This window comes from Marmota marmota, unplaced genomic scaffold (genome assembly GCF_001458135.2).
Source record: "Marmota marmota marmota unplaced genomic scaffold, marMar, whole genome shotgun sequence".
NCBI lineage: Eukaryota > Metazoa > Chordata > Mammalia > Rodentia > Sciuridae > Marmota > Marmota marmota.
The window spans coordinates 8095038-8120744 of NW_026000005.1; the positions used below are offsets into that span (position 1 = coordinate 8095038).

A 25707-nucleotide genomic window follows, 5' to 3' on the forward strand; every position below is an offset into this window, starting at 1 on the left:
TTTCTCTGATGTGTGGATGCTGATCCATATGGGGGCAGGCAGGGGAAGAATGGAAGAAGTTTGGATTGGGTAGAGGGGAATAAGGGGAGTGGAAGGAGCATGGGGTTAGGAAAGGTGGTGGAATGAGATGGGCATCATTATTCTAGGCACATGTATGATTGCTTGGCAAAGACGTTGTGATGAATGCTTGCAAAGGCATTTTTAGAGTGGTACAAATTCTTTTTTAGCTGGACGCTATCATTAGGAAAGCCAGCAAACACATGGTCAAGATTGTTACTTGAGGAGTAAGACTGCTTTAACTCTAATTTTCTTCATTTTATGTTAATTTTTTTCTGTACTTAATGAATAATTCTTTTTGATATTTTAGGGAATAATTTCTGTTTGATACTTTGTATATTAGGAACTAAAAAGCATCTTCTGCTTTCCAGAAAACACAACAAAATAAAGGAATTAGTCATGCACTTCTGTGTGTATTCAGATGTATTTTATCTAAGAATTCGGACTGCATTTGGAATTAGTATTAAATTTCTGTAACTTGATTCATTAGAATTAGTGAAACAGGGTAAAAGTATATTTATGTGTCAAAAGAAATGGGTTCTGCTTTCTTTTAATAGAGAAAATACTGTGCCTTATTAAAAATAAGTGTTTGAATCTATTTAGCTTTAGGAAGAAAAATGAATTTCTTGAATTCTTTTCTTTTTATCCTTTCGTCAATATTTCTTTAACCAGTTTTGTACTATTATTTGAATGAGTTGAGGGACATTTTATAGTACAGTGACATGCACTGTAGGATCTAATAAGTTACAATTTCTGCCTTTTTCTCTTCCAGTGTCTGTATTTATGCTAAAAGTTCAGGTGAATGACATCATCAGTCGTCAATACCTGAGTCAAGCAGTTGTTGAAGTATTTGTAAACTACACGAAGACAAATTCCACAGTAACTAAAAACAATGGAGCAGTGTTGATAAAAGTTCCCTATAAATTAGGCCTCAGCTTAACCATTATTGCTTACAAAGATGGCTACGTGTTGACTGCTTTGCCTTGGAAGACTGGAAGAATGCCAAGTAAGCATTTAAATTGCTTTGCATTCACTAAATGTAAATGATATGTGTTTTCTCTCTTGGGACTACCTTGTTCTGGTAAGCTGAAAATGACTTTCTCTTAGAGAAGTCTACTGAAGTCGGCAAGAAGGGAGGCCAGTGAAGAAAACATAGTCTGTTTGGGCTGCTATAACAAAATATTGAAAATTGGTGGTTTGTAAATAGCACAGATTTATTTCTCATGTTCTTGAGGCTGGGAAGTCTAACAGCAGAGCTGGTGTCTGGTGAGGATCTGGATGTAGATGGCACCTTTTCACTGTGCCCTCACTTGGTGGAAGGGGCCAAAAGGAGTTCCCTTTGGCCTATTTTTAAAGGGCACTAATTTCATTCATGAAAGCTCTCCCCTCTTGACCTAATTACCACACAAAAGGCCCCATTTCTTAATGCCATCACCTTGGGGTTAGATTTCAGTATAATTGGGGGGGGGAGCATAAACATTCAAACCATAGCAATCATGAAGTCATTTTTCTTCTAAAGAAGCCTAAAGGAATTGAGCATGATCTCTGCTCTGTACACAGCTTGTCTGCAGGTGGTAATAGATTGATTGGCATTTTCAAAGGATTAGTAAAAAGCAGGGTGGGCCAGGTAGTGGGGACAGATGATGGAAGAACCTTTGGAAAAGATTAGACAAAAGAATTAGATTTGTATGTTAAATAGTAAGGCAGTTATTGTAGATTCTTGAGCACAGTGAGTTTAAATATAGAAACTGGATCTATGCAACAGTATATAAGTAACAGTGTTAAACTTGACTCAGCCTGACTGAGAAACTGTGACAGCGCTCCTGGTGTACAGGGACAACAGCCTGGATTAGGAGGAGTGAAAAGTATAGGGGAATACGAGAGACAAACTGAAGAAAGCATTGGCAGGGCTTAGGGTGACTAATTGGATATTGGGAAAGTTGTGCCACATAAGATACTGAAATGCAACCCTGACTGATTGGAAGGATGACCCATTATATTATCAGTCTCTTTTTATTATAGGGTTCTTGTTAGAATTTAGATAATTCATTTGGCTTCATATTGAAAACATTTGAATTCTTGAATTGATAATGATAAATAAAATGAAAAGTGAATTAATAAGATTTGCACAAGTAAAACTTGAATAAAGTCATAACCCGAAAAACATAATAAGGATGAGCTTAATGTGATTTGTGTTTTAAATATATGCTTTTTTTTCCCCAAAGAAAGAAATTAACCACACTATTTATAAACAGAAAAACAATAATGAAAGAAGAAACCAGGTAAAATGATCCAAAAGAACTAATGAAGATTAAAGTGGATTGATATACACAGGAAAATATAAAAAAGAGATAATTGACAAAATACTGATTCTTTGAAATTAAAAAGAAAACACAGTATCTGGCTAACCTAAACAGAAAACAGGCAATAAAAGACAAGGAAAAGAAGAGGAATACATAAAAACTTTAGAGTCATAAAATGTTCTACACCAAATTTGGCAGAAAGCTTAAAAAGTTCAATAAAATGAATAACTTTCTGATACACAAATGATTATACTGGTTTCTGATGAAGTAGGCCAATAATCATTACACAGAGTATTCTAGGTAAAAATAACCTGATTCAAAGATTACTTTAAAAGTACTCCAAATCTTTCACAAAACTAATGTACTGTGATCCTAAGATCTAATAGTGGTGATATCAATAGATGCTCTTATGTGTGTGTTCTCTTTCTTCTATAGACCAATCTTACCTGTAACTCCAAAGGAAACATTCTTAAAACAGAATAGTAAGAAGTTGTTTATCATTGTTTAAGTGTAACATCCTATTAAAACTAAGTAGTTTTTTTTTCTTTTAGGATTGTGGGATGATAATTATATGTTAAACTCTATTAACTTTATGTATCATATTAATAGAACAGATTGCAACTACTGTCTTATAATATTAATATTTGGATCTATATGTAAATAAAGTCTTTAAAATCCCATAATAATGAAGGTATACTTAACATGGTAAGGATTTCACAAATATACCTAATTAAAATATTAGACGTGATCCTAAAATAAATAAATACAGATGTTCATACTATTTTACATTGTAGAGGTTCTTAGAGTAAAAAGCTGTTACTGGGGCGGGGGGGAAGGGATTAATTACTATTAGAGAAGATCAAACCATTTTTATTTTTTGGTACCAGGCATTGAACTCGGGGGCATTCAACCACTGAGCCACATCCCAGCCTAATTTTATATTACAGGGTCTCACTGAGTTGCTTAGTGCCTCATTGTTGCTGAGGTTGGCTTTGAACTCATGATCCTGCTGTCTCAGCCTCCTGAGCTGCTGGGATTACAGGCATGTGCACCAGTTCCCATTATTTTTTGATATGATCATATTCCTAGAAAATTACAGAGCATCAATCTTAAAATTCTTAAAATCAATGGAATTTCAAGATTTATTGATCACAAAATTAGCATTTGTACAAATTAGTATGTGTTCTTATATTTCAGCAATAGTAACCAGTTAGGAAAAATAATAAGAATCTCTCTCAGGACAGTAAGGTTATGCAGGGCAACCTACCAAAAACACAAACAAAAAAAACCCCTTAAAACAGCTATGTGTGTTAGGAAACTAAAACTACCAAATATGACAGACATAAACTACCAAATATGACAGACATAAAAATACACACACACACACACACAAAAAAAAATCAACCACTACCAAAAAACTGAATAAGCCAAAATCCTGGATAACTGGAAAAATATATTTCTTTTTAGGAAGCCTGAATATGGTAATGATTTTACTACTACTCTTCTTTTTAAAAAATACTTATTTTTTAGTTGTAGTTGGATACAATACTTTTATTTTGTTTATTTATTTTTATGTGGTGCTGAGGATCAAACCCAGCGCCTCACACATGCTAGGTGAGTGCTCTACTGCTGAACCATAATCCCAGATTCACTTCTCCTTAAATTGGTTTATAGTCTTAATTCATTTTTTTTTTTAAAAAAGATTTGCTAGGGGCCATTTCCTATTCCAGACTAAGAAATTGTATTGTGATACAAATTGAACATATTAAATATGTATTCTCGGATAAGGAACCATTATAAATCATTGAGAAAAGTGAAATATCAATGGTATAGAGTTGTTTTGGTTAACTGTTCGGAATGAGTTAATTTGATCCATATGCCAACATACATTGTTCAAAGAGAGCAGATGCAATCAAATAATATTAAATATAAAGAAAAAACCTGTCTGAACTTTGAATTAGGACTGATCTGTTTAAATTAAAAGCAATAAAAGATGTCATAAAAGAGTTAGTTCATCATTTTTGAACAACAAAAGGCTCAGACTCCTGTATATCTAAAAGCCACAACAGCGAAAGGCCCTCAAACTCCTGTACATAAAGAGCCACTGAGATTGAAAATTTATGTTAAACAGTAAAAGATGATGTTTTTGATATGGAAGAACTTATACAAATTAGTAAGCAAGTGCCAATGCCCTCCCTAAATGAGGTGAATGAACCATGTGGTGACCTAACAAGGTTCACAAATGGAAATACAAATGATTGGTTAACAAAATAGCATGCTGTACCTTCCTAATAAACCAAGAGCTGAACACCAAATACACACTTCTAAGATTTTCACCATGGAAAAGTTTTTAAAAAGTAGAGAAGAATGAAATTAAGATATTTGCCAGTAACTGGGTGGAGCTGGAGAATATTATGCTAAACAAAATAAGCCAATTCCAGAAAACCAAAGGCTGAATGTTTTCTCTGATATGTGGATGCTCGTCCATAATGGTGGTGGTGGGGAGCTAGGTAATAATACAGTTACTTTAGATTAAAGTAGAGGGGAGTGAAGGGAGGGGAGGGATATGGGTAGGAAGGATAAAAGAATGAATTGGACATTATTACCCTAGGTTGTATAGTCATATGACCAGTGTTATTCTATATCATGTATAACCAGAAGAATAAGAAATTATACTCCATTTATGTTTGATGTGTCAAAATGCATTCTACTCTCATGTATAACTAATTAGAACAAATTTTAAAAAAGTGAGTTCCAGTTTCAAACCTGCACCTAGATTAGTGTCAGGGGAACTTGCATTATGCGTTTTGGTTGAACTAATAGATTTGTAAAGGAGAGCATTAATGCAGGTAAGGAAGCAGCAGGTAGTAGCATTAATGACTTCAGAGTCTTTATCAACAAACTTACTAGAATCTCTTGTGAAAACAAACGTACAAATAATAGAGTGGACAGACATTCGTCTACCAGAATGTTCTAATATTTCTGTAATAATAGTGAACTATTAGAAATCTAAATCTATAATATTATTGCACGTAGTATAGGGCTTTCGTAAACCTTGATGCTTTAACAAATGAGACATGTGGCCTTAGATACGTTATGAAAAGACTCTGTTTAGAGACAGAAGTGCTGATGTTATTAAATGACAAAAGCAGTGTGAAAATATTCTGTATATTATACTTATTTTAAAAATCACAGTAAGAATTATCAAAGGATATAATATTAATGATTGTCTCTGTGGGGTTTTGCAATAACCATCATTTTATATTTCTTAACATTTTTACCATGGAGATTATATCCCTTTTATAGTAAGAAAAAAATTTTAAGTGAAAAGAAATCAAAGTGTTATTTTAGTGAGTTTTAGAAAGATTCTCCTCAGGTTTTGTAGCCTTAAGAAGCTGTCAGGGAAATCCCTCTTACAAAGAAAGTATACAAATATGGGTTAAGGCCCTGCTAGTAATCCTCCTGAGGTCCAGGCTACAACCTCTCCACCTCCTCTCCAGTATAATAAATCCACTACTTCAAATCCTAACGTATCCTGAAATTGAAATTACACTTTCATTTGGCAAGTCATTTTCTGTGCAAGTAACTAGAAGTATATTTCATTTTACTTTCACCCATCATTGGATGCTTTTAGCATTTTTCCCCTTTTTTCATATTTCCTTTAATGGTCTTTAAATATCTAAAAATATTAAAATTATTTCCATGTAAATGTGTTTTGTCTTCTAAGAGGTTTGAGGATACTGTATTTTTCTTCATTTTAGATGCTTACCTAGCATAGAGTAAAGATACAAAATGAGAAGTTGTGGTTTTGATAGTATCTCAAAACTTATTCCTTTTTTTTTTTTTTTTTGGTACTAGGGACTGAACTTGGGCACTTGACCCACTGAGTCACATCCTCAGCCCTATTTTGTATTTTTTTATTTAGAGACAGGGCCTCACTGAGTTGCTTAGTGACTAATGTTTTCTGAGGCTGGCTTTGAACTCATGATCCTCCTGCCTCAGCCTCCCAAGCTACTGGGATTACAGGCGTGTGCCTTATTTTTTTGATTTCTTATTTATAAGATGTATTTTGTCCCAGTTTCTTGACCCCAATCTTGAAACAATTTAGTTATAATATACTAGTTAAAATAATGATATCAGTAACATAGACCAAGTGAATTGGGGGCAGGGAGATGGGAAAGAAAGGGAAGGTCCTGGGGAATGAGATGGATCAAATTATGTGGTGTGCATGTACAAATATAGCATATTGAATTCCATTATGTGTAATTATAATGTGCCAATAAAAAAATGGAGAAAATAAGTTGTTTCAAATGATCCACCTTTACTCATCCGGCATTACTATTAAATGTTGTCTGTGAATCATTTTCTGTGTGCTAAATTGGTTCCTCCTCTGCCAACTCTGAGTTCGTTTGACACACTAACTTGTAAGCAGAAGAGTATTGTGCTCTTATATGGACAGTTAAAAGTGAAGAGTAGGTATGTCATAAATATCTCTAGCTAAAGAACCTTGAGTCATGAAGCCAAAATTTGTTTTTTCAAAATCCTAAGAACTGAATAACAATTATACAGAGAAAATAGCACAGTTATTTAAGCACTTCATCATTTGCATCTGGGTCCCATTATAGAACTTCATAAGTCACCTTGATACAAACTATTTGAAATAGAAAAGACCAATAGAATAAAATAGTGATGTCAATATTTTTTCTATTTGTATTATTTTTCTCTGTCATATTTCATATCCATTCTTCCTTTGTCTTAAATTGCTCTTCCCATCAAGTAGTTTGCTTTTTTCCACTTTTTAGGACTTTCTGATGATGGAACTATATTGGTCTCAGTTTTTCCCCTACATTAAATGTTTTAATTGTGCTATATTTCACAGTTTATTCATCAATTACACTTTCACTGTTCCCACAAAGCCAAGCAAATATATGGCTATTTGAAGACACTGTTTTGATCACTGGAAAATTAGCTGGTAAGTACAGAAATTCTTACTTAACACTTGAAATGATTATTGTGTAAGTGAATTAATATGGAGTATAACTTGGGAAAAACCTAAATTGGTCAGTGATTAGTACTGACTATAATCTGAACTGATTCTCATCTTAGTATAAAACTATATATGTGTTTTATATATATATATATATATATACACACACACACACACACACACACACACACACACACAAAATTCTGGGAATTGTTTTTTTCTTTTACTATTTTAACACCCAAACGGGAATAGTTGATTTTAGAAAATACTGAAAACAGTGTCTGTCTGCACTTTACATCACTTCTCTCACTGGGGCATTGTGGCTGGTGAAATAAGGAAAAGGTTCCAGAGACCATCTGGGCTCTCTGATTGCTGGTCATTCCTTTTTTGTCCCTTGGGTTAACCTTGCTGCTTGGGTGAGAGAGGTCTCAGACTGGGTAGTGGATCTGCTAGGCAGATATAGCTTGCCCTACTTGCATATCCCAAAGGAAAGAATGCAAATGGCCTTATTTGGGTACTGATTCAAGCTGAGTCCTCCTGTTCTTCTTTTCCAACCATGAAGATGATCCTTTGGTCCTTACCTTAACTCCCCAGGCCCTTTAATTGGTACTTAGGAGAAAACTTAATACTATTATTTAGGGGGGGGGCAGGGACATTGAACTTGGGCCTGGTTAATCTTGGAGTGAGGTGGTAGATCACTTACTGAGCTGTCAAGAAATTTGGCAGAATTTTGAACCACTAATTCTGCTGGGGTATGACAGAATGGAGGATGTGGAATTGTGGGTGGAGGAATCAGAAGAAGTAGGAACCACATATCTTCAGAGGTCACGTTTTATGTTGCTAGGGCCCTATTAAAATACGGTTCTCCATAGCCCACTTATGTGTTGGGTTTATTCAGTTTGGTCTTTTTACACTTTCTTACCCCTTATGGGCTTCTTCAAACCCTATTAGAAATTGTTCTTTCTGCTGGAATCCATGCAGTGGACCTGTCTGAGCATGTCCTGTCCACTCCTTGGCCTCTGTACCAAGCAGTGAGGAGGACTCATTTGTCTGGACAGTATTGGGTATCCCTTGGCAGGTCCCGTTGGGAGGGGACCTTAAAGGCAAGCAAGAAAGGATGGGTGTTTCTGGTGGTATTAAAACTTCTGTAGACATTGTACATTTTCATTTTTTTCATAAAATTTATAAACAGAAAGCTCTTCAGTTTGTACAGTGATAAAGTGTTTGGCATGAGAATGTATTTGATGAAAGGATGAATCAAACTTTGGGAATCCTTCAGGATGCTCAACTGGATATTTTGCATACAGTGCTCATTTTCAAGGGTATATTAACACAATTAAGCCACATATTTTAAGAGTAAGTTGTAGATAGTACTTGTAAGTGATATGAGGGTATTGGGTTATTCGGTCAAATAAAGGAACAGTTATATGTGATTGTGCTGTTTTTATTTAACCTTCTATTTTCTGGGAATTATTTTTCTAGCTTTACACATCAAAAATCAACTAGCATGATTTTGAGAATTAGTTTACATTATGTTATTATTTAATATCATACAACCCTTTAAAATTGCTTTTTTCCCATTCTATTAATAATTTAACTTATTTCTTCTACTTTTATCAGTGATCTTAATAAAGTCCAAAATAAAAGCTGATGTTTCTAATAATTTCTAATTTTATTTAGGAGTTGGTCCTTTACTTAAATAAATGTAATGGTTACAGAAATATCAGTATTGTTAGTGAGTTCTCAGTTGATAAAGGTTACAAGATAGTCAATTCAAAGTTATTGAAATAAAATAATATTTATAAATTGAGGAACTGGCATTTGGAAGAATTTTAATGAATGCTTGGGTATCTAATAGAGAACCTACCCATCTAAGTATGGGGCCAAATGTCATCAAAGACACCTTCTGTTGCAAAGAGCTGATAATATAGTCCTAAACAAGCTTGCACCCAAGGGAAGCTCTCTTCCCCTAGTAGGATCCACTTTAGATGTGCTTGATCAGTACTTCAGTTGAAATTACCGAAAACTAGTTTTTCTCTGTTTCTAAACTCTCCACTGTATGAATGTTGCCTCAATTTTTAAACAAGCTCTCATTTTTGGTCACAAGACAGCTGTTGCTACTCCCAGATATATTTCTGTTCACAGAAAATCCTGTAGAGGTAAACCAAGTCCCCACTCCCACCATGTTCAAGCAAAACCCACATTATGTATCATTACTGTGCTTGGGAAAAGGCCTATTTTTGGACAAATCACTTTGGCCAAGAGAATAATAAAATGCTTTTGACTGGTTTCAGCCTTCCTGGCATACACTGTCCATTCATTTTGGAAAATAAAGGAATCCCCAAGTGAACCATATGAACTAAAAAGGGTCAGTATGCGGTTCCTTAGAGTGAAATCCAAAAAAAACAATGAAGAAATTCTGGGCAAAAGAATAAAACAGTACAAAGGTGCTTTTGTGTGATCTGAAGAAAGGGACAACTTCTTACTCAGTTCTGAATTTAAAATAATTATGTGAGGACATGATAGTGACATTTAAAAATAATTATAACCACTTCCTTTCAAGTGAAATCCTGACGAATGGTGATATACTTAACATGCATTTGTTTTATCTATTTGTTAATGAGGTTTCCTTTTTCCAGATGCCAAATCTCAACCAAGTGTTCAGTTTTCAAAAGCCTTAATTAAACTTCCTGACAACCATCATATTAGCAACGTTACCGGCTTTCTTACAGTTCTACAACAATTTTTGAAAGTGGACAATTTTCTGTATACCACTGGAATTACTCTCAATAAACCAGGTATTTTTTCTAGTTTTTACATAATGTAATACTACTTATAAGAAATAGTCACACATAAACCAAACATTATGTATTTGGATATTTAGATAGTTAATAGAAATTTGATATTCAACTTTAGAGAATACATGTCACATTTGAAACAAATTGAGTTAAATGTTTATAAGCAACTCCCATTTATTCAATGAAAAAACAATTATACCTAAGTCTTTGGCATGCATTATTTCAAATTAATGAAAATTTTGTTTTAGTTCATTAAATTTCATTTGATCCAAAACATGTAAGCAAAATATAAAAATAACTGATATTATAAAACATAGCAAATTAAAAAATACACATACAAATAGAGATTCAAAGATATTTATACATATCTTTTTGTAATTTGACCTCCTATTCAATTTTATTAAACTGATGAGAAGTGTCCATGATTATTAAGATATAAAAAAGATTATTAAGTTTATAGGTTGGAGTAAATATTGTAATTTTTTTCATATATATATGCTATTCTCTGTGGGTGAAATACAAATAAATATTGAAAATATATCTTTTCCAAAGTCAACAGCTTTAATATATTAATATTAGTCATGGTTTAAAAGTTAAGGGAATGGTGGAATTTCACACTTAAGAATATATCCACATTTGTTCCATGATTTCTACCACTTATTGAAACACAACTGAAATTCCACTGAGTATAATCACCTCAAACAATTTATAATTCTGGTGGTTTTGGTTATGTCAAATTTTTGTTTCATTTCATTTGAGCAGTTATAAATGAGAGTAAGACGGGCAAATGGGCCTTTGGGGTACATAGGTATTTTTCTAACCTGCCATAGCTGATGTACCAGTGCCTAGCCATATGACCCCCACTCTTCTGCTATCACCTTGTCTCCTATTGCACACATCTGTGACTGCCTGATGGCATTCCCTGGTCCTGCAAGCAGGCTTGGCCTTCACAGGGGGCAAAGGAGACTTGATACATAAATACTGTGGTTTCCTTGCTTTGGCTAGGACAGTTCTAAGCTAGGCTTCTGTCCCTAGTGGGACTGAGCTGGAGTTGCCACAGTGATAATCTGCTTATTGACATGTCCTGTGTTGGCTTCCTTCAGTATGATGTTTCCACTTCCTGAATGGGAGATGCTTCTTGAGATTACCTTCCAAATGAACAGTCTAAACTCAGATTATCTGATGGTCTGCTTTTTGAGGAAGCCAATCTAAGATACCTGACAAGATTTCCCTAGGTGTAAATTAAAGCATGCTCATAATGAAAGCATGTATAGGATGGTGGCAGTGAAGCTCCAGTTGTGTTGGGGGTATTATGAACAAGAGTCACTGGATACAGTGGGAAGGGGTCAAAATGAGTTCTGTGTCTTAACATTCTCTACTACCTGCTTTTGAAATTGTTCATTAAATGTTTGATTATCCTGAGAATGTCACTATCATTTCAAGTTATAGAGCAGTGCTGCCCAGCTGGGAATGTTCTTCTGCTTTGTCCAGCATGGTAGCCAGTAGCCACATATGGCCATTGAGCCTTGAAATATGACTAGTAATTTAACAAGGAAATGGATTTAATTTAAATATCCACATGCAGTTGGTGGCTACTCTGTTGGACTGTGCAGTTCTAGAGCTCTGTAAGTCAAAAGTTTCTTTTGACTTTTTCATTGTCTTTCACACATTTCCTTTTATTTCCTCCTTTGAGTTGACATTATCTCAAATGGGGCGTCAATCTTTATAGTTTGTGAAGCCACTGACTACGTAGAGCTGAGGGATGGGGTTGAAGCAGGGACTTCAGAAAGCCAGCTGATGGACTTTAATATGTATTTTGAAATAGTTACTCAGCAGATTATATAATGCTTGGTTTGTGCTAACATTAGATTACTAACAAGTGAACTAGTCTACAAAATATGTATGGTATCACTATGATTATTTGATATTAGTATTCAGGAAATTTACTACAACAAATTGTTATATTTAACTGAACATTTTCAGTGATTCAGTATTTGCCCTTTCTACTAACTGAAGACCTAGGTCTCGTAGTAGTAGTAATAATGAGAATGAACTACTTTCCATATTCTCCAAGGCCCTGCACTGTGGCTTCTCTCTCCTTTTGCTTTCCAAGCCCTGGGCCACCTCTTTCTTATACCTACCAGGATGACATCTGGTTTGGGGGCTTAGTACTTGTTTATTCTTCCTGGAAGGGTATTCTCTGAGGTCTTTGCTTGGGTAGCTCCTTACCATATGGCTGTAGCTCAAATGTCCCTCCTTGGGATTCTTCCTAGATCACCTAATTCATTGCCTTTCTGAATTGTCATGTGTTTACATTCAGGTGGGAGAGAAGCTGACCATGATTAAAGAAACAAAGATTTTTGATAGTAGCAAGCAATTAAAAATATACAGTAGGTGATACAAAAAGAGATCATGTACTTACCATATCTTTGTGATCCATATTAATGTGTGGTACCTTTGGGGTTTTATAATAAACAGTAACTGAGTGCATAAAACTTAAGCTTTGAAGTCAAAGATTAAAAAGTTTAGACCAAAAGCAAATAAGATGTAAAAAGTATAATTTTTCTATTTCTCATGTGTTAGTAAAGTACTTAGAAAATCTATAATTAAATAGTTATTTATTGGGGCTGGGGATGTGGCTCAAGTGGTAGCGCGCTCGCCCAGCATGCGTGCGGCCCGGGTTCGATCCTCAGCACCACATACAAACAAAGATGTTATGTCTGCCGATAACTAAAAATAAATAAATATTAAAAAAAAAAATAAAAAAATAAATAGTTATTTATAGAAATTAAAACTGGAATTTTAACATTATACATCTAACCATATTCTTATTTACTGTAAATATTCTGGTACCTCTTATAATTTGGGCTTTTTTTATATTTCAAAAACAAAAGAAATGCAGTTTCTATGCTTTTTCCTCCAGAGTCAAAGTCTGTAGATAGCTCCTGATATTTCAGAAGTCATTCTACCAATTATATAATCAAATCTTTAAAATATCAAGAAAGCAGCTGGGCAGGGTGGCACATGCCTATAATCCTAGTGGCTCAGGAGGCTGAGGCAGGAGGATCACAAGTTCAAAGCCAGCCTCAGCAATTTAGTGAGGCTTTAAGCAATTTAGTGATTTCTCAAAATAAGATAAAAAGGGCTGGGGATATGACTCAGTAATTGAACACCTCTAGGTTCAATCCCTGGTACCAAAACAAAACCCTTTAGGAAAACAGTAAAGTCAACCTTCTATTAACCTGCTTTTCTCCTACTTTTGGGGCATTGAATTATTAAGTGATACTAATATTTATAATCTAAGTTTCTTAATCTCAGTTATGCTAATTCTTTTCATTATAGTATTAGTACATATCAAAGCATATCACCTTCATTAAATAATGGTATTGTGGGTGGTTTTGTTTTATGTTGAATTGCCAAACCTAGCCATTAAAAATTGCATTTTGAATAAGAATACTTTTTACTAAGTAGTGCATTCACTGTTTGTTGTGGCCCTCCTTGAAACAGATGGTCTTGGGAGGAGCAGGGCCAGATGCTTCAAACCTGTAACCGGATTAATGGTATGGTACAGTAGAGCCCTTATTTGGGCATATTTGTTAGTTCATTTTTAAAAGCATTCAGTTAGATTCAAGATCCCTTAAATCAGACAACTCGGAGAAAATTAGGAAACTGAGACTCCTACTGATTTGTCAGTGTTACATTGCATAAATTATATATAAAGTATTTTGAAATGACATTATAAAAATCCTTAATGTGGATTCAATAACTATTTGACATTAAAATGTATAACTCGGCTCAGGAGGCTGAGGCAGGAGGATTGTGAGTTCAAAGTCAGCCTCAGCAAAAGCAAGGTGCTAAGCAACTCAGTGAGACCCTGTCTTTAAATAAAATACAAAATAGGGCTTGGAATGTGGTTTAGTGGTCAATTGCCCCTGAGTTCAATCCCCAACACCCCCCCCCAAAAAAGGATGCATAACCCTGAGTGAAATGGAGAAATTAGATAGTTTAGATCCATAATAATTACTATATAACTGCAACCTTTGTTTGTACATGATTCTATTAAACTGTCTTTTCTAGGTTTTGAAAATATTGAACTGACTCCTCTTGCTGCAGTATGTGTGAAAATATATTCTGGAGGAAAAGAATTAAAGGTGGATGGCTCCATTCAAGTTTCTCTTCCCCTTTTACATACAAATGATATAAATGTGGGGGATCACATACCTGCTTGGACATTTGATATGAACACAGGTATGTTAGCTAGGTGAATATATTTTGAATATTTTTCTGTTGAATGTCTTGTCTTAGAATTTGGTACAGTTCTAGGTTATCAGTAACATAATCTTATGCACTAAGTTTAGTGACCAAAGTCGGCCTTACTTTGATTAATATAACCATGGGGGAATTGGTGCGAATATATAATGTACAGGAAAAAATACAACATTAATTACTTACAAAAAAATTAAAATTATCCTCTTAGTTTTTTTTCCTGATAGGTAATGTGAGCTTATCTAAAAATTTGATTAAGGCAATTGAGAAATTTATGTTTATACATTGTCTACATGTATCACATTATCATAAATATTTACAAATGTGTCAATTGAAAAATAAAATAGACATTGTTTTACATGTTGTAAATAATTTGCTATAACAAGTCAATACAACAAAATACAAATATATACCTATACAACAAACCTATAATAGCTTTATTATGCAATTTGTACATTCATAAAACTTCATAAAAGGTAAGGACTTTACTGAATTGTTTTCTCTAGATGGCAAGATTTTACTAGAATAGATGACATTTTTTTAAAGTTAAAAAAAATAAGTTCTTTAAGAACTATACCAATAGTACTAGAACAAAACAATATTCAATAACTTGATAAGGTCATAAAACATACACTGTTAGTTTTTAATCAAATTCCTAGGACAGAGGACCAATAATCATTTATTGATTAAATTGGGATTCCACTACTTATAACCTTCAAAGATATCTGAGCATACACAAGTTGAGCACTAATTGGAAAGTCATGATTTTTCTAAGTATGTCTGCATTCTTAGTTTATTTATAATGATTTTTTTTTCCTTTGGTCATAACAAATCATTCAAATAATTCTATTTTACATATTATAATAGATTCTAAATATAATTTAATGCTTAATATGCATTACCTGATAATATATTGTCATGGTTTTCATAATTTTTCAAAAAGTACTGTATTCTTCACATTACTATCAACCAATTCCTATCACCCTAAAGATACATAATAGAAACTAACTAGTGTTTTGCTTACCTTTCTTTTCAGGTGCTTGGGTAAACCATGGCCGGGGAATGGTCAAAGAATATAACAATCACTTAATTTGGACTTATGATGCACCACATTTGGGCTACTGGATAGCAGCTCCACTTCCAGGAACTAGAGGTACTGTGAAAGTCAAAGTAATTTTTAAAAATAATCTAGATATCATGCTGGATTTGATATTCATAGACCACTCAGCCACTTACCAGCTGTGTGATACTGGGAAAAGCACTTAATCTCCTCATCTTCACCTTTTCTTCTTCTTCCTTCTTTTTTTTTTCATGCACAGAAGAGAAGATTAAGCTCCATAAACTCTAAGGTCCCTTATAGAGTGTCCCATAAGTCTGCAAACAATGAAGTTTATTCAAATCAAATATTTCTTAGTTTACATTTTTCATGAATAAATTCTGTCTAGATCAGTTGATGCTTTTCGTTGCAAGCAACAGAAACATTTTGGATAATTTAAAACAAGTTTAAAAGCATATGGGGAATTTATAGGGTCCTAGGGAAGGTTGACAACCAGATGCTAAAAGGCAGAATCTCTGCACTCCACAGGGGCTGGTTAGGGGACTCCCTCTGCTGTCCTTGCCAGGTTGTTGCTGTGTGATGGCGAAATCCACTGCTTTCCAGCATTTTTTCTCATTTGATTCCTGATTACCCTAGGGGTGAAGAATTTGCTTGGGTAGTAAGCACATCTCTTGTGGGAGCTGGGGGAAGAAAGGGCTCTTGGAGAATAGTGTCTCCAGACTGTTTTGAAGAGAATATAGGTGATATACCAAATGAAAATTGACCTGACATTTTTAACAGAAGGTGCATGGGGGCTGGTGGCTACAAACCAAGAATTTTTCACTAGGGAAGAACTATAATTTTCTAGGATAAATGAGTATCTTATTTTCTTCCATTTAACATGGTATCAGATGATCTAAATAATCTGAACCTAAGAAGACTCTACATTAATCTCATTCAGTAAATTTCTCAAAAATTTGAATATCTGCTTATTTTATCCATTAAATTTTCATGAATAAAGAAAGATCCTCAAACCTGCTGTCATCCAGACTGGTTGAATGGTGGGCTTGCTACCGCTCTCTGGGCCTTTGGGTGTTTGCTGGCAGAAATCGAGTTGCTTCAGTGCTTTCCCTACACCAAGCTTTGTTAAGTCAACTTTCTGGTTTTCAACATTTTGTTGCTCTTGTATGTTATCTCAATTTTCTTTTATCTTTGTAGATTGTGTATTTATAGGATCAAAACAAAGCGAAACTTTTAGTGTTGTTTTAGGGAAGACTTGGGATTGAAAGTTAAATACATATATAATTCCTCCATCTTCAGTCGAGTACCACAGATCATTCTTTTGGCTTTTGAAGTGCTTTGGCTCCTAGCTGAGAGGCATCCACTCCCTGGCTGTTTCATGCTAGTCAAAAATAGTTGCAGTACACACTCTGATCCAGGATGTGGATGACATTTTACACATAGATGTTGAGAGCCACAGCCAAAGGGGCCCCAGTAAACTTCCAGCTGCCAGCAAACTTCCAGCTGCCGGCTGATGATTGGCTCACAGCGGCCCCAGCAACATCTAGCTGATTGGCTCCTCTGCGGTGATGCTCATTGGGCTGTTTCCCTGCCCTTTCAGACCACGGAGCTGCTCATTGGGGGACTTTTTTGGCTCCGCCCACGTGACCCAGCCAATCGGCCTCAAGAGCAGGAGGATTGTGGGAGGTGGAGAGAAGCTTGGGTGGGAGAGAGAGGCTTGTGGAAAGCCGGTGGTGACAGTTGAGGCTCTGAGGGTTTTTCCTGAGAGGCTGTTTTGTTTGGTGTGTGTGGTTCTAAAAATAAAGTTAGTTTCTTTTGACAAGTGGCTCCTGATTGTGCCCAGCCAGACTGCGCCACATACTTCTCTGTAGTATTCTCTAATCTAACTTTATAGTAATTATTATTTCAGAATTTTTTCTGAAAAGCATTTTTAATCCAGTTTTATTTTTATTTGACATTGGCAACATTTGAATTTTAAAACATGCAAGATACATGGCTGTTTTTTAAAAAATGAAAGCAATATATTAGTATTCCAGTAGATGAAATGTGAGCCATTAGCCATATGTGATCAAGAAAGATATTCTTTCTGTTTCTATTTGAACTTAGTGCTTATGAGATTATTTATTCACAAATCAGAGGGTGGTTACCTTTGTTCTTCATGTTGTAAAATATCATGCAGTCTGGCCAGCTGTCTGGCCTTATCCTATTCTCAGTTTGCAATGATAATGAAATATTGATTAAAAAGAACAATTAATATTTAATGCCTAAACTCAAATCTAGTTTCATTTTAAGTAAAAAGTAACCCAGGAATATTTGAGTTTTACAGAAAAGTGTACTTCCACATATATCCGAAAGGACTAGTTTCTATGTGATCTTTTTTTTTTTTTTGTAACTTTATTTTTTTTTATTGGTTGTTCAAAACATTACAAAGCTCATGACATATCATCTTCCATACATTTGATTCAAGTGGGTTATGAACTCCCATTTTTTACCCCAAATACAAGTTGCAGAATCACATCGGTTACACATCCACATTTTTACATAATACCATATTAATGACTGTTGTATTCTGCTACCTTTCCTATCCCCTACTATCCCCCCTCCCCTTCCCTCTCATCTTCCCTCTCTACCCCATCTGCTGTTGTTTAATTCTCTCCCTTGTTTTTTTTTTTTTTCCCCTTTCCCCTCACAAACTCTTATATGTAATTTTGTGTAACAGTGAGGGTCTCCTTCCATTTTCTATGTGATCATTTGAATTACAAAAGCCAGTATAATTTTTAAAAACAGTTTAAGTTCAATTTAAACTGTTCTGGTGCTGGGGACTGAACCCAGAGCATCCTGTGCATTATACTACTAAGCTAAACCTTCAGCCCAGAAGTTCTTTTCTAGCTTATCTATTTATTGTAAAAGATTTTGTGTGTGACAGAGTACTAAAATAGAATTATGGGATTCTCACTTAGACACCTTCTAGTAATGCCTTTGAAAAATCGATTCTGCAAATATAATAGTCAAAGCAACACTCCACTATTAGAAGTATGTATAACTTGATAATATCTCTGATTTTGCTCATAATTAAGTAAGCAAGAAATAGGTATTCATTTGAATATTCATTTTTTTGTTCTTAAATACAATATCCAACTCCCCCTGTTTATCTGCTCTGGCTGCTATAACAAAATACAACAGATTGGGCAGCTTAAACAACAGAAATTTGTTTTCTCACACTCTGAAAGCTGGAAATCCCAAGATCAGGGTGCTCTCAGGGTTGATGAGACCTCTTTTTGGCTGATGGATGATAGTTTTTTTTATAAAGTCTTCATATGGCCTTTCCTGTGTGCATACATGGAAACAGACTTCTGTGGTGTCTCTTCTTCCTCTTACAATGACACCAGTCTTATCTGATTTGGACCCTGTCCTTATGACCTCACTTAATCTGTATTACCTCTTTATAGGCCCTGTCTCCAAATATGGTAACACTGGGAGCTAAGGATCCAGTATATGAATGTTAGGGCTAACAGATGTGGCCATCCCTGAAAAAGGAGAAATCAACTTTTGTTGTTTTTTTAATGTTACCACAGAACACTTTGGACACAAATTGTGTGTGTGTGTGTGTGGGTTCCTTACACTGCATGACTCTCTAGTTATTAGTGAACATTCTCTGTGTGTACTACACTACCATCCTGACAGTACTTACCTGGAATTATCTTCATACACCAAAGGCAATCCCTCAAGATTGCCGCCACTTCAGACGCCAGTTGCAAGTAGCAGATTCCCCAGGTTACCTACACTTCTGTATGACTTGGCTTCAGATTGGGAGTTCCCACAATCGCCTTTTTAGGTTTAATAATTTTCTGTGCTAGCTCACAGAACTCTGGAGAGTTGAAAACTCTGGAGGAAAATTCAGTGGAAAACTCTGGAGGCTGGGTGTGGGACTGGTCTGCAAGTTCCTATCTTTCTTATGGTTTGGGCTTTCACTCTGGTGATCATCCTTCTTCTAGGAGCCCACCAGGAATTATCTCATTAGAACAAAATGACTCCTATAACCTAGGAAATCCCAAGGGTTTTTAGGAGCTCTGAGGCAGGAACCCGCAGAAGAGATTAAATATATATTTTTTAATGTCGCAATCACTAATGTCCCTAAATATTTTAGGATATATTACTGTAAGGCCAAAATTAGTCCCATGATAGGTTAGTGTCTGGTATGCTGGAGTTACTTTGATTACAATTTGGTTAAATGTATACTGAATTTGTTTTTAACATTTTAATATAGAATTCTAGAATTCCTTGGGGGGGGGGAAATGGTTAAGAGATTAAAAGTAATTTTTCAGACTGCTAAAGGAAAATAGGTGAATGAGTGCAGAGTTTAATAAACAACCACTTATTAATGTTTCATATATGCATTTTCATATATATTTGAATTAATATGTGATTTTTTTAGCATTCTGACCTCTTCTATGTGCCTAACAAGCATAGGAGCAGACATATACTTTCTGCTATTGTCACACATGTAAGATTTGAGCCAGTCCAACAATACCAACTTCTTATTTCCAGAATCAGTTCTGCTAGAATCCTGTGAAGTGTTAATTATTAGTGGCACTCCATTGTAAAGGCATATATATATATATATATATATATATATATATATATATTCATGTATATTTAGGAACAAAAATTGCTTTTTGCCTAATTGATATTTTTTTCTGTTGTAGCTCTTGGTCCTACAGATATGAATAAGCCACTTTTGTTTTTTGTTTTTTTTTTTTAAGAGAAATTACATTGAACAATTCTGTATTTATTTACTTGTTAGATATGATACACTATTTTTAGTCACCATCTGTGAATCTGTAGCTAATACAAAAGTGCCTGTTATGTAACCTTAACATTTCATTCTGTAATAACCGTGGTGTTGTATGGCTAACACTTGAGTGCTTAGCATGCCAAGCACAGATTTAAGTATTTCATAACTATTAACTCATTTAAGCTGTAACAACCCACATTGGTTACGTGTGGCTTTTGTTATTGCTGATTTATAGATGATGGAAATGAGTCACAAAGAAGAGAAACTTGACAAGACCATGGAAAAATAAATGGCAAGGCCAGGATTCTAATTCACACACTCTGGTTCTAAGGTTTATATGCATAACCACAATGCTGTATTCCAAATCTTTTAATATCGCTGTTATTACTTTACTTTTTTCAAATTGGATGATGCAAAATGTAAAGGATAGATTTAAAGACCTTGTGGTCCCTCACTTTCTTCCAGTGTCCTTGGTGCACTTAGGGTCCTTATTCTGGATGTTTTCTCATGGTAGAGATTATCAGAAAATCAGCTGTACCATCACCCTGAATACGTATTACAATCTAGTTGATACTGACCTAGTCTTATTGTACACTTTTCAGAGGAAAATGAAGTCTTCATAAATTATTTCTCAGTAGAATTCACATTTATGCAGATTTTATTAACCTACACTGATCATCCAATTGTCGTGGCCAGCTTTTGCTGCAATAAAACTTATTACACAGCATTTGCAGGTGTGTGCTCCCTCAGAACAAGAGGATAGTGGGTCTGCTGTGCCCCAGCTGGGTTCAACTTACCAGGGATCACAATGTCTTCTTATTGCAGAGCCCAGACAGAAGGAGTTGCAGCTTTTAGTTCAAGTCCCAGGATTTTCTGACTTTTCTGTTCTTTATACTCCTGCTTGCTTTAGCATTTTTTGAATATATCTTTAAAATTTCTTTTTTTTTTTTTAAATTAAATGCAACTAATAATCAACACAACCTTCTGTCTCAAAACCTGATTGAACAAAGCCCACATTAGTTAGAAATATTTTTTTCCTGGTTTATTTTACCAAATATTTTGTTACTGTGTTATATCTTAAATCGCCATTTTTACTGCCTTCTGAAACAATTTTGTCCCTGCTTTTTGCCTGTTCTGGAAGCCATTCTTACATATTTTAGGTTTTTGTTATAGTAGCATCTCAGCATCCAAATTCCATTTTTTTTGTAACAGCCAACCTGCACTCTCAGTGGCTAACAGTAGCAAACATTTATTTGCTTTCCATATTGTATGAGTGTATTTGTTTGTTTGTTTTGGGGGGAGTACAAGGGATTGAGCTCAGGGGCATTTGACTACTGAGCCACGTCCTCAGTCCCATTTTTGTATTTTATTTAGAGACAGGGTCTCACTGAGTTGCTTAGTGCTTCGCTTTTGCTGAGGATGGCTTTGAACTTGTGATCCTCCTGGCTCAGCCTCCTGAGCTGCTGGGATTATAGGTGTGCATCCCTGCACCAGGCTTGTAGAAGTGTTTTAGGCTGACTGTTATACTGTTCCATTTGTCTTGGTTCAGTTTAACCTATTTTCTCATTCCAGAACTCAGCTTGAAGGATTAGTTACATACACTCTGGGATATGCTGTTCACATATTAGAGTGCCTTAGCAAGAGGGTAGAGCTATACCATCAATTTAAAGTGTTCTTAGTTCATTGGTCAAAGCAAACCAGTTGATTAATCTCAAAAGGTAGGGAAAGCATACTTCATGCTAATTCACGGGGAATTCTGACATCAGAGGGAAGCAAACAAAAGTGTGCATACATATTCAATCTGCCTTATCTAGGATGTGACATACTTGAAAATTTGACCTAAAATAATGTTTTCTCTTTGTTTTTTGGTTTATGTTGAACCATCTAGGTTCAGGTCTGAATGAGGATTCCAAGGACATAACTGCCTATCACACAGTGTTTCTTACAGCCATATTAGGAGGAACAATAGTTATTGTCATTGGATTTTTTGCTGTACTACTTTGTTATTGCAGGTAAGAACAACATTAATCAATATGCATAAACCCAGAAAACTATCAAATTATAGTATCACTTCAGCATATTCTGTGCAGTACAAAGTTTGTAGAAATAGGTTAGTCTTTAAAATTTGTATATTGGAAATAAAAATATATTCTAACAATAGCACTACATATATGATGTGTTTAAAAAGTTAACCTTCTAGATCATAACTTTTGCCTACTCCTCCTCTTTAGGGATAAGTGTGTTACTCCACAGAAAAGAGAAAGAAATATCACTAAACTGGAGGTCCTCAAAAGAGATCAGACAACTTCAACAACACACATAAATCATATAAGTTCAGTTAAAGTTGCTTTAAAAGCTGAGGACAAGTCACAGTTATACAATGCCAAAAACTCCTCCTACAGCCCTCAGAAAAAAGAACCATCAAAGGCAGAAGCAGATGAAAGAGTTTCCATGGTAAAAACCCGGGACAACTTCAAAATCTACAATGAAGATGTTTCATTTCTATCAGTCAATCAAAATAATTACTCAAGAAACCCAACACAGTCTTTGGAGCCCAATGTTGGGACCAAACAATCAAAACATATCAGCAACAATCTATCTTCATCGTTAGGTGATGCTCAAGAGGAAAAGAGGTATCTCACAGGTGATGAGGAGGGGTATGGGCGTTCCCACATTCCTGAGCAGCTTATGCATATCTATAGCCAGCCCATAGCCATCCTTCAAACATCTGATCTTTTCCCCACTTCAGAGCAGTTACATGCTGCTAAGTCAGCCACTTTGCCAAGAAAGGGCCAGTTAGTCTATGGCCAACTGATGGAACCAGTAAACAGAGAGAACTTTACGCAGACATTGCCCAAAATGCCAATGCATTCCCATACACAGACCCCAGATGCCAGGGAAGAGGATATCGTCCTTGAAGGTCAACAGAGCTTGCCTTCTCAGACCTCAGATTGGAGCCGCTATTCCAACAGCTTGCTGGAATCTGTCTCTGTTCCTGGAACACTGAATGAAGCTGTTGTAATGACTCCATTTTCATCGGAACTTCAAGGGATTTCAGAACAGACCCTCCTGGAGCTGTCCAAAGGAAAGCCCTCTCCCCATCCCCGAGCATGGTTTGTGTCTCTTGATGGAAAGCCAGTAGCACAAGTAAGGCACTCCTTTATAGACCTGAAAAAGGGCAAGAGAACCCAGAGCAATGATACGAGTCTAGACTCTGGGGTGGACATGAATGAGCATCACTTGAGTAGAAAGCTTGAGAGGGAGAAAACATTCATCAAAAGCATGCATCAGCCCAAGATCCTGTACTTAGAAGATTTAGACCTGAGCAGCAGCGAGAGTGGCACCACTGTCTGCTCCCCGGAAGACCCGGCTTTAAGGCACATCTTAGATGGAGGGAGTGGGGTTATTATGGAGCACCCTGGGGAAGAATCTCCAGGAAGAAAAAGCACTGCTGAAGATTTTGAAGCCAATATATCTCCCACTAAAAGACGGGGCAGACCACCGCTAGCCAAAAGAGATAGCAAGACTAACATCTGGAAGAAGCGAGAGGAGCGCCCCCTAATTCCCATCAATTAGCTCCATAGGTGGTTGTGTCTCTGCTGTCTTGTGCTGTGCGTTCTTGCTTCTTGTTATAAACTGCAGTATGAACTTCTTAAGAAGTTGAGACTGGGTGACCTCTTCTTGGCCCTGGACATGCCCTGAGCAGAGTAAATAGTAAAATGATAATTCAGTAATCAGAGGGAATGATGTTGAGGAATACCTTTTCTGGCCTATTTTCTGTAATTTTGAGTGATGAATTTAAAGTATCCAAGCTTTCAAGGTGTAAAATAGTGTCAAGATGTTAGTATCTGAAAATGTTAGCCAATTTGGTACTGACTCTTAAGAATAAGATAGTAAAACATGTACTTCTAAAGCTGTTCCCCAAATTGTCACCTCTGCCTTGGTGACTGCCCCCATGGATCCCTTAGAAATGAAACTGTCTTCTTCAGGCATCACCCCTGTAAAATGTCACTATGATGTCCTTCTCTGCCTGCACTCAAAAGCCACCACATAAACATTTTCACTGATGTTATTGTAGAGACTAGAGAACATTTTCTTTTTTTGAGATAAATAGCATGTATATTGTGTCATCCCCAAAGTAAATCCTACACTCATGGAAGATGGGCAAGAAGCTTCTTGGTCCTTGGAGAGGGGAAGTGCCAACGTTTTGGATATAATTTCACATAATAAATCAAAGTTACATAGAAATTTGAGAAATGAAAGCTCTGATAACTGAATTTGAATTTTAAGGTTTCTTATTTTTTTCCTTAAAAATGAAGTAGACTTAGATATCAATTTTTTTTCCAATCTGGAAAAAAAAAATCTATTACTTTAGTTTAAGGCTCACTGATAACATGGAGGCTCAAATGAGTTTTATTTCTTTTATTCTAAAAATCCAAACTCAGTCACTTAAGGCTATAAAACTTGATTTTAAAATGATATAATTTTTTTTAAAAAAGTAACAAAATGTGCAGAGAAAAATAATCGTTTTGTGTCAATGAGCAGAAAAAGAAATGCCATTTTCCTGAGGCTAAAAAAAAATATCTTCAGGATATTATATGTGTCAAATGTTGACATTTTAAAAGGATGTTTGAGGAAAACAGTTTCAGTTTCAGGGCAAATGTAAGCTTTTCCTTACATCACTTGTAGTTTTTGCAGCTTTCCCCCCTCACCCCCCCACAGTTTTGGAAGTCTTATATCCCTATCCTTTTCATCATAGCAAAGAATGCAGTGTGAATACAGTTAACATCTATTTTTAATTATGTGTCTTCAGCTCTGAGGTATCATTCATAAGTCCTAAAAAAAATAAAGGTCCCATCCCATTTTTAAAAAATTGCATGCAGACCCATCTGGTGTACCTTTTTCTTTTCTTGGTGGAGGAAAAAATGAAACTAAATTGCTTTATTTCATATCCTCTACTGTTCAACATAGAAGCAGCATACAGACTCAAGCCACTTAAACAAGTAAAGAGTTGAAAACAGCCACAGGAGCTTTAGTAAAATTGTAGGTAGATATACAATGAGACACAGCAGCTTTTCCTTCCTGAGTAGACTTCATCCAATTATTCTCCTGGAACCAGTTCTGAAACATCTACTCTGTCATATAACTTCTCCCTTTCTCTGGTATCCCAAAGAACTTAAAGACCTGAACATATGTTTGCTACATAGTACCCTGATCCATAGAAGAGATGAATGTGTTGGGTAATATGTAGGCTTACTTTTTTTTTCTTTTTTTAAATACCGATAACGCTCACAATTAGAGGAGGCTTTTTACTGGTCATATACAGAACAATACAGTAAAAGTAGCATGAATGAAATAGATTTTTGAAAAGGTTAAGGAGTTAATGCTCTGTGGAAGTGCCTTTGATACAGACTTGCATTATTAGAAGGATATAATAACATATT

General features: G+C 35.4%; 1 protein-coding gene across 1 annotated transcript in view; it reads left to right on the forward strand.

Moving 5' to 3' along the window:
* Positions 1–25325, forward strand: part of Fam171b (family with sequence similarity 171 member B) — a 69637-nt gene extending 44312 nt beyond the window's left edge. The window contains exons 2-8 of the mRNA XM_015481058.2: positions 830–1063; positions 7240–7332; positions 9987–10145; positions 14223–14393; positions 15448–15564; positions 22152–22275; positions 22495–25325. Coding sequence (XP_015336544.1) covers positions 830–1063; positions 7240–7332; positions 9987–10145; positions 14223–14393; positions 15448–15564; positions 22152–22275; positions 22495–23839 — 2243 coding nt within the window. The 3' untranslated portion in view covers positions 23840–25325. The remainder of the gene's footprint in view (positions 1–829; positions 1064–7239; positions 7333–9986; positions 10146–14222; positions 14394–15447; positions 15565–22151; positions 22276–22494) is intronic.
* The last annotated feature ends 382 nt before the right edge of the window (positions 25326–25707 follow it).